We start from the raw sequence: 9,761 nt of genomic DNA on the forward strand, positions 1-9,761 counted from the left end.
GAAATCCCATGAATAACTCAGAGTTGGAATGGTCCAGCATTTTCTGTCCATGTTAGGAATGGATTAAATTGGCCTATTAGATAAGGATTGCCATTTGCTAAGATCATTATTATTCAGAAGAAAATAAGAGGTGTCCTCATTTATATTCTATAACATGGTTTGAAGTGGTGTGCGCTTAGTGCGCCATTGAAGCATTGCTTTAATAACTGAACAATGAAAATGGATATGTGGGGACAAATTGCGCCGCAAGGAAGACTACTCTACTGCTGGTGGTATGATTTTGGGCTTCTTTTTTGCAGCTTTATGAAATGGTCGAAGTTTGGTAGATCTTGTAGGGACTGTATCTAACTGTCAATGGCTATTTCAAGTTCAAATCACCAGACTATAAGAAGGTCTCGTTTCTATCCAGTTGATGAGACAGGTGGCAGCTAGAGATGGAGATTGTGAGAGAAATCGGAGTTTTTTTGTTTCTTGCTGTGTTGTTTAGCCCATTTTTGGTTATTGAGCTGCATGGTTTAATAGAGGAAACAAATGGTGTTGCTCAGTTTAACACTACTATTGCAAGCCCTTTGCTTTCACATGGAAGCAGCGATATTGCTAAAGATGCAAACTCGACTAAGGAAGTTCAATATAATAGCAAAAGTAATATGAATAATGGTCGGAGAGGAGGAGGAGGAGGGGGAGGTGGTGGTAGCGGTGGGGGAGGTGGAGGTGACGGTGGAAGTGGCAGTGGTAATGGGAAAGGAAAAAATAAAGAACATAAAAGAAAAAGAGGAAAAATGAGCGGCGGGGGTGGCGGTGGTGGTGGAGGAGGTGGCAATGGCGGTGGTGGGGGTGGGGGTGGGGGTGGTGGCGGCAATGGGGGTGGGGGAGGTGGTGGAGGAAATGGTAATGGCCATGGTTGGGGTGGAGGAAATGGGGGCGGGGGTGGAGGAGGTGGAGGAGGAGGAGGAGGAGGAGGTGAAGGTGGAGGTTGGGGTTGGGGAGGAGGCAGCGGTGGAGGTGGAAATCAGCAGGGAGGGTGTTGGGGATGGGGATGTGGTGGACACCCAAAAAAATCAATTGGAAGTTGATTTAGCATTCCTTCAGACTTCAACTTTGCCATTACAAGCATTTGGATATTGGTTTTGGTTTCATTAGCTTTGTCATGAGTTGCCATCACAAGAACCTTTTCAATGATGTCCTTCTATACAAATAACCTTTCGCACTGCCTACATTTCCTATTAAATGTCCGAATTTCACATTAATTTGATTGAGTGAATTGTCTTTTGTACTACCAAGAGAGGAGATTATGTAAAAATAAAGTATTGTTGGAGTGAATGATTTTGATTATGATAAATTTTAAATTTTTATGGGGTACACATTTCATTTTATTATTACGTTTTAATCAATTATTTAGATATATTTACAATAGCAAAGAAAATGGTTAAAATAGAAATGACAATTGAGTGGAAGAAAGGTAAGAATCGCTCCCTCCATTTCTATTCCACAGAGAATTGAGGTCAAGACATAACCTCTCTTCTAAAGATCATACTAGAAATAGACTATCAAAACAGAACATAATTTATTGTTCTTACATGAAACCCCATTTAAAACAATTAAATCATGGGCAAAACAAAACAAACATATTTTCAAAATGATTGGATAACTTTTTCAATATTTTGTACCTGGCTTGAAAATTTAGGAATTGATTGTGTATGAATGAACACAAGGGGCATGAACCACAAATTTTATTAGAGTGATAGATTGCACCATCAGACTAAAAAAAAAAAAATTCAGCCCTGCAAAATAAGCTTCAACCAACATTCTACACTAAATTGAGTAGAACATAAACCTCCAAAATGAGGATACAAACCATGAGAACAACACACAAAATCTTAAAAATTATTTCAAGAAAAACACAATATCAAATGGCAAAAAAAAAAAAAAAATCAAAGAAGAAAATAAAAACAGTAAGAAATAAAGAAAAGATTAATAAAAGGAGAAAGGGAAGTGCTATCGGCTAAAAATGGTGGCTGGCAACACTTCAATGATGTCAAAAAAAAACTAGGTTGAGAGAACGAGATCTATCCTCTGTTCTATTTTAATTTATCATATACAATATAAATTTATTTATTTAAAAAAAATTAATTAGAAATATAAATTTAAAACATAATATTAATAATATATATTATTAAAATTGTAATATTTAAGTAGTTAAATTCATAAAAATAAATTAATTTTTAATGAAAATATTAATATTTTATTATCAGAGTGGGTTTTAGGGATTTGAGGTGGAAAGACACTGTTCTGGTCCCTACCTGTGTAAGATTAATGACAGCAAAAGAGCTTGCTCACCCTCAAATTTTATTAAAGAATATAATATATATTATTTAATTAATAAGTTGCACTAAGGCCCATTTAGGCTCCATTTGGGCTCAATTTCAAGAATTCAACTAGATAGAGTCTGATCATAAAATAAATCTTATAACGGGGAGTTTTTGGCTCACCCGACCTGTAAACACAATATATAATCAATTGGGGAGCTCAGCTCACCTTTCACATACTCAAATGTCATAAAAATAAATGGGAGCTCAGCTCCCTCATCCAGTCCAACATGGTAATTATATTACAGACTCAAATCAAATAAATATTTCTAACACATGCGAAAATTCTAGGAGTTAACAGAATTATACAAATATTAATAAACGACCTGCGAAGAAGAAAAGCAGGTTAACCACAACAAATATCCTCCTGTAGCCTGGAAAAATAATGAATAGGAGTGGACGTTCAACTCAGAGAGTAAAATATCAATTTTAACCATAATCTCTATAACTATCTAAAGCTAATGCACCCTATAGAGTAAAATGCAACATCGGCAATATTTTCACATCACAACAGCAAAAAGGTAATTTGGAGCACTCACACACCCGATAATGTCAAACAATACATATATGGGAGCTGATCCCCTATACAGCCATCTTAAATCCAAACTGCGCCAGCGAAGAACTCAAGCTCGAACTTTCGCTTAATAAACCAAATCGGGGTCCTAGCGAAGAACTCAAGCCGTGTCTACTCCGAAGGATCGGGTCCCAGCGAAGATCTCAAGCCGTGTCTGCCCGTCTTGTCCATAGCCAACACCACACCACACGCACGCCAACTCACGCACACTGCTCTAAATTACCACAACAACATCCATGGCACTTTAACAATTATGAATGCAATATAAAATGTACCTAGTATTTAACTACATAGATACATATTTATAAGTGATGCATGGGTATACTTGAACGTATAATAATATTGAAATTACAATTAAAATTAATATTTTATTCACAGACTCAACCGAAGTCACTATGGTGGCTGGGCGGAGGAGGAAGGCTGTCCCGACTCACCTGATAATTTTATTACAATTATTTAATACAATTGACTCAATATAAACCAAAAAAAGACCAAATATGTCCTAAGTCGTGCCGAAAATCCGGCAAAGTCTCCCCTATACCTAGGACCAATCCAACCTACAAAAAGGGCTTAAAACACACTTCTATATCCATAACTCAATCACATCACACAGCCCCTCCTGGGCCCATCCAAACAGTCATCAATCACAATATGTAAAATTACAGTTTAGTCCTCATAATTTAACCTTCTTACAAAAACTACCCAAATGAGTTCTAAAAATTTTAAAACTTTGCCCTGCGGTCCTTAACAACATTACTAAGCTAATGCAAAAAGAATCATAATTTTTTGAGCTATCACGAATATTTTATGGATTTTTAATCCCATTCAAGTACTAGAAAATTACGAAAAAAGCAAGGTTCGAGATTACCTATGCCGATTCTGACTCCGAAAACGCGCTCAAAATGTCTGATAATGGTGGGCTAGCCAAAATCTCGATCCAATTCCAAGACTTTTTCGATAGCCGGTCTATCTGGCCAAAATTTCACAGACCTGGGCAATCGTCGAATTTCCATGAATTGAAGGTGTCTACACAAAGCCCACAACACGGGGGCTAGTATATAATTTTTACGAAATTTTATAAGCTCATTTAATGCTCGAAAAAATACTACGAAGTTTCATGGGACCCATCGAAAAATAGTGTCAGAAAATTTTGAAATTTATATTGCCGCGAAGCTCTCGACGAGTGGAGCGCTCTGGTACTCTCGGTTTTCTCGTGGGGTTCACGGTTTGCGAGAAATCTAACCCAAAAGTCGAAATGTGCTAAAACTTCTCGGACAAAAATTGGGCAAACCGCTCGATGGATTTTGGTGTTCTTAGTGTCTATGGAAAGTTCTCGAGGTGTAGATGGTGTTTGACACAAGACCCGGCCCAATCGGTGGCCGGATTGGCCGAATTTTGGCCGAAAAGCCGAAACAACGTGCTGCGCATCGGGTGGTCTTCGCACGCGCTTTCCCGGCGTTCTAGGCAGCGGCCGGCGAGGAGGGAAGTGCAAGGCGGCGCGCCGGCAAGCTAGAGAGGCTGGGAAGGCGGCGGCGCGGCCTGGAAGGAGGGAGGAGAGAGAAAATGAGAGAGAGAGGAAGAGAGGTCGGGACGCGCGGGGAAGGGAAGAAGAAGAAAAGAAAGGCCGGTCCGATTCGACTGGTCCGATCTGGTCCGGTTCGATTTGGCCAGTCCGATTCAGGATATAAAATTTTGAATTTTTTACTCTGCCTTGAGACTGAAAACGAGGCCCAAACGTTTTGAAAAATTCTAAAAAACTCAGAAAAATTCGTAGACTCCAAATATATTTTTAGTTTTGCTACGTGGTCTTTAAATTAATTTTTAAAAATCATCAAAGTTTTATATTTTTGAGAAATCAAACTCGATTTCTAAAATCTGAAAAATTTTAAATAATTTCCTAAAATTTAAATAAAATTAAAATATTAATATTACTCACAAAATAATAAATTTAAAAATTTGGGGTGTTACATTCTTCTCTCTTTACAGAAAATTCGTCCTCAAATTTTACACAAGGCAGAATAAAGTACAGAATTACACATTGAATAGATAAGGGTACTTGCTACGCATGTCCCGCTCTAACTCCCAGGTGCACTCTTCCACTGACTGACTCCTCCACAAAACCTTAACCATATGGATCTGTTTTGATCTTAGCTGCCTCACTTGGTAGTCCACTATGGCTACAGGTTGCTCCTCAAATGTCATGTTTTCTTTCAGCTCTACTACATCTTGCTGTAGCACATGAGAAGGATCAGGTATGTATTTCCTGAGCATGGAGATGTGAAATACAGGATGAACATGAGAGAAGGTTGGGTGGTAACTCCAACCGGTAGACAACTGCTCCAACTCTGTCAATAACCTCAAAAGGTCCAATATACCAAGGTGCCAACTTGCCCTTCTTTCCAAATCTTATGACTCCCTTCATCGGATAAATCTTTAGGAATACGTAGTCGCCTACTGCAAACTCTACATCTCTCCGTCTGAGATCTGCATAACTTTTCTACCTACTGAAATCTGTTTTCAATCGTTCCCTAATTAAAGGAACCATCTCTGAAGTGTATTGCACTAGGTCTAGATCATGCACCTTCGCTTCTCCCATTTCCGTCCAACACAGAGGAGACCTACACTTTCTTCCATATAGTGCCTCATAGGGTGCCATCCCTATGCTGGAATGATAACTGTTGTTGTAGGCAAATTCCACCAAAGGTAGTTGATCATCCCATTGACCTCCAAAATCTAAAACACTCATGCGAAGCACGTCTTCCAGTGTCTGGATTATCCTTTCGGACTACCCGTCTGTCTGAGGGTGGAAAGCGGTACTAAAGTTTAACTGTGTGCCAAGTGCCTCCTGCAACTTTCTCCAAAATTGAAAAGTGAACTAGGGCCCTCTATAAGATATTATGGAAGTCGAAACTCCATGTAATCTGACAATTTCTCGAATATAGAGTCGGGCGTACTGTGCAACAGAATATGTGATCTTCACAGGCAAGAAATAAGCTGATTTAGTTAAGTGGTCTACAATTACCCATATCGAGTCATATCCCCGCGTGGTACGAGGCAACCCAGTCGCAAAATCTATAGTAATCATTTCCCACTTCCATTCTGGGATAGGGAGCTCTTGCAGCTTCCCTGACGGCCTATGATGTTCAAATTTCATATTCTGACAAGTCAAGCACTTGGATACAAAGTCTGCTATGTCTCTCTTCATGTCATTCCACCAATAACTATCTTTCACATCATCTTACATCTTGGTGGAGCTTGGGTGGACATTGTACAGTGTATAGTGTGCCTCTCGCATGATTTCATTTCTGAGATTGTACATGTCAGGCACACATATCCTGGAACCTTGCATAAGGGCGCCATCATTGGCAAATCCAAACTCACCACTTTCACCCTGCTGTACTATTTCTATGATCTTCATTAATTGCTGGTCTCTGTGCTGAAAAACTCTAACTCTGTCTCACAGGTCTGGTTTCACTAAAAAATGAGCCAACAATACCCCTTCATCTGAAAGATCTAAGATCAGACATTGATCCATCAACTCATATACTTCCTAAATCAACAGTCTCTTCTCTGCTAATATGTGTGCCAAGCTGCTAGAAGATTTTCTGCCCAAAGCATCTGCTACTACATTGGCCTTCCCAGGTGATACTGGATGGTACAATCATAGTCCTTCAGAAGCTCCATCCATCTCCTTTGTCTCAAGTTTAAATCCCTCTGTTGGAAGATGTACTTCAAACTCTTGTGGTCGGTGTATATCTCGTACATTTCACCATACAGGTAGTGTCCCCAGATCTTTAGTGCAAAAACTATAGGCGCCATTTCCAAATCATGGGTGGGGTAGTTCTGCTCATGCCTCTTTAGCTGTCTTGAAGCATAAGCCACTACTTTTCCATTCTGCATCAAAACACACCCTAAGCCAACTCTGGAGGCGTCACAGTACACGGTATATCCTTCACCACTCATTGGTAGTGTCAAAACAAGGGCGATGGTTAGACACTTCTTAAGCTTCTGAAAACTCTCCTCACAATCATCTGTCCAAATGAATGGAACATTCTTCCTAGTTAACTTAGTTAGGAGAGCTGCTATCCTGGAAAATCCCTGCACAAAATGCCTACAGTAGCCAACTAGGCCCAAAAAACTTCGCACCTCAGTGACTATTGTAGGCCTAAGCCAATCAGTTACAACCTCAATTTTCTTGGAATTCACTTGAATGCCTTCACTAGAAACCACGTGTCCCAAGAATGAGATGCTTTCTAGCCAAATTTCACATTTTGAAAATTTGGCATATGGCTGGTGCTCCCTCAAAGTCTGCAACACCATCCTCAAGTGCCACACGTGTTCTTCCTCGGTCCGAGAGTATACCAAAATGTCATCTATGAATACGATGACAAAACAGTCCAGGAATGGCCTGAACACTCTGTTCATCAAGTCCATGAAGACTGCTGATGCATTAGTGAGTCCAAAAGACATCACCAAGAACTCATAATGACCATATCTTATCCTGAATGCTGTTTTGGACACATCCTCATTCCTGATTCTCAACTGATGGTAGCCTGATCGTAGGTCTATCTTGGAAAAGAATCTAGCCCCTTAGAGCTGATCAAATAGATCATCGATCCGAGGAAGTGGATACTTGTTCTTCACAGTCACCTTATTCAGCTGTCTATAGTCAATACACAACCTCAAAGATTCTTTCTTTCTCACAAATAGAATAGAAGCACCCCAGGGTGAAGTTCTCGGACGTATGAAACCCTTATCCAAAAGCTCTTGTAGTTGCTCTTTTAGCTTTTTCAACTCTGCTGGTGCCATCCTGTAAGGCAGTATTGATATGGGGTTTGTACCCGGCACAACATCAATGCAAAACTCTATTTCCCTTCCTGGTGGCAACCCTGGAAGCTCCTCAGGGAAGACATCCATGAATTCTCTGAAAACATGAACATTTTTCATGTTGACACCTTCTACAGATGTATCTCTCACCAATGCCAAATACCCTTGGCATCCACTCCTCAACATTTTTCTAGCACTAATTGCTAACACCAAATTATATGGAGCCACGCTCCTGTCACCATCAAAGCTAAACTCTTCCACACCAGGTATGTGAAAATACACCTTTTTGTTCCTGCAGTCTAAAGTGACATAATGAGTTGCCAACCAATCCATTCCCAGAATTACATCGAAATCCATTACTGGTAGAGGAACCAAGTCTGCTGGGAGGATCTTTTCATCCACTATTACTGAGCTACCCAGAAAAACCATATCTACATCTATGTTGTCACTAAGCGGGGTAGCTACAGACAAAGGGCATTCTAAAGTTGTAGGGTTTCTACCTAATCTCATGGCAAACACTGAGGAGATAAATGAGTGCGTAGCACCCGGATCTATTAAAACATAAGCCTCATAGGAACAGACTAGAAGAATACCTGCCACAACTGCATTGGAAGCCTGAGCATCCTGGTGGGTCAAGGTGAAAACCCGAGCTTGACCCCTACCCTGGGTTGCAGAACCACGATCTCGACTTCTACCTCTGACCGCCTCCAAATCCACGTCCTCCTTGTCCTCACCTGCATCGAATCGATCGCTGCCATCTTTGGAAGCACCAGGATACAACTGACGAGGACCATTTGCAACAGAACCCTGTGATCCCATCTGTGGCTCGCTGAACACGGGCATTCCCTAGCAAAGTGACCTGGTTGGCCACACCTGAAACATACTCCTAAACCCATCAGACAAGGTCCTAAATGTCCTCTTCCACACTGTGCACAAGGCGCAAGGGAGGATCCTGAACTAGACCCAGAACTGCTGTATCCCGAACTGTGACCACTGCTGGATCCGTACCATGGTCTGAATCCTCGAGATTTGTATCTAAAACCACTCCTCTTATTCCTGCTTCTTCCTCTATAATTACTTTAGCCTCCGCTGTCCGGAGCACCCATGTGGGGAACACCTGAAGAACCCTCTGCTCTATTTTTCTTTGCTCTTCCACTATCATCTCCGGTGTAGCTAATCTCAATCTGTTGGGCTCAATCAACTACTACATCAAAAGACTAATCATACATCATAGCCAGGTTTGCATACCTCCTATCAAGCTCCTTTAGGAACCGCTTCACCTTTATAGTTTTTGTAGCTACTGCTGTAGAGGCGTACCTGCTCAGTTCTAGAAATTTTGTAGCATATTTATCTACAGACCTGCCATTCTGCCTTAAGGCCTCAAAGGCCCACTACTTTTGATCTCTGAAACTTTCTGGTACAAACCGATTAATAAACAATTCCACAAACTGGGTCCATGACAAATCTTTCATCCGAGGTAATATGTAGTCATTCATCCATTGTCTAGGCATAGGCCCCATGACATGCTGCACACACTCTATGAGTCTCCTATCAGTCAACTGCAACTCCATCCCTGCTTGTTTGTAGGAATCCAAAAACTAATATGCATCATCTAACACATCATAAGTACCAGGCACCAACTTCTTGAAATTAATTATCTGTTTGTAAGGTTCTCCCCTTGGTGCGGTGGACTGCTGCTGTTGGGGAGGGTGGACCATATATTGTGCCATTATATTGATGGTTTTTTGCAAACCAACTAGAGTAGCTGCCATTGGGTCCATGGGACTCGGGGCCATAAAAGACTGTTCCTGAACTGGTGGTGGCTGCTCCTTTACTTGAGCAGCTCTAGGCCTCCTACCCCGCCTCCTCGGGGCAGGCGCCTCATCCTGTACCGACACCTCGTCAGGCACATCTGGTTTTGGTGCAGTGGCAGCTCTCCTACTTCTATGCATTTTCTGAAATTCAGCAGCATTAGTCCATAAAATTTCAAAACT

The 9,761-nt window shown here is 41.0% G+C and overlaps 1 protein-coding gene across 1 annotated transcript; it reads left to right on the forward strand.

Annotated features, from left to right (window-relative positions):
* Window positions 1-434: 434 nt before the first annotated feature.
* Window positions 435-1,073, forward strand: LOC110639574 (putative glycine-rich cell wall structural protein 1). The gene has a single exon (XM_021790577.2). The coding sequence runs from the start codon at window positions 435-437 to the stop codon at window positions 1,071-1,073; it is 639 nt and encodes a 212-aa protein (XP_021646269.2).
* The last annotated feature ends 8,688 nt before the right edge of the window (window positions 1,074-9,761 follow it).

Source organism: Hevea brasiliensis, chromosome 9, assembly GCF_030052815.1.
Source record: "Hevea brasiliensis isolate MT/VB/25A 57/8 chromosome 9, ASM3005281v1, whole genome shotgun sequence".
Classification (NCBI taxonomy): Eukaryota; Viridiplantae; Streptophyta; class Magnoliopsida; order Malpighiales; family Euphorbiaceae; genus Hevea; species Hevea brasiliensis.

What these genes read in the sequence shown, in the direction of transcription:
- LOC110639574 (XM_021790577.2), top strand. Translation starts at nt 435, where the DNA reads ATGGAGATTGTGAGAGAAATCGGAGTTTTTTTGTTTCTTGCTGTGTTG.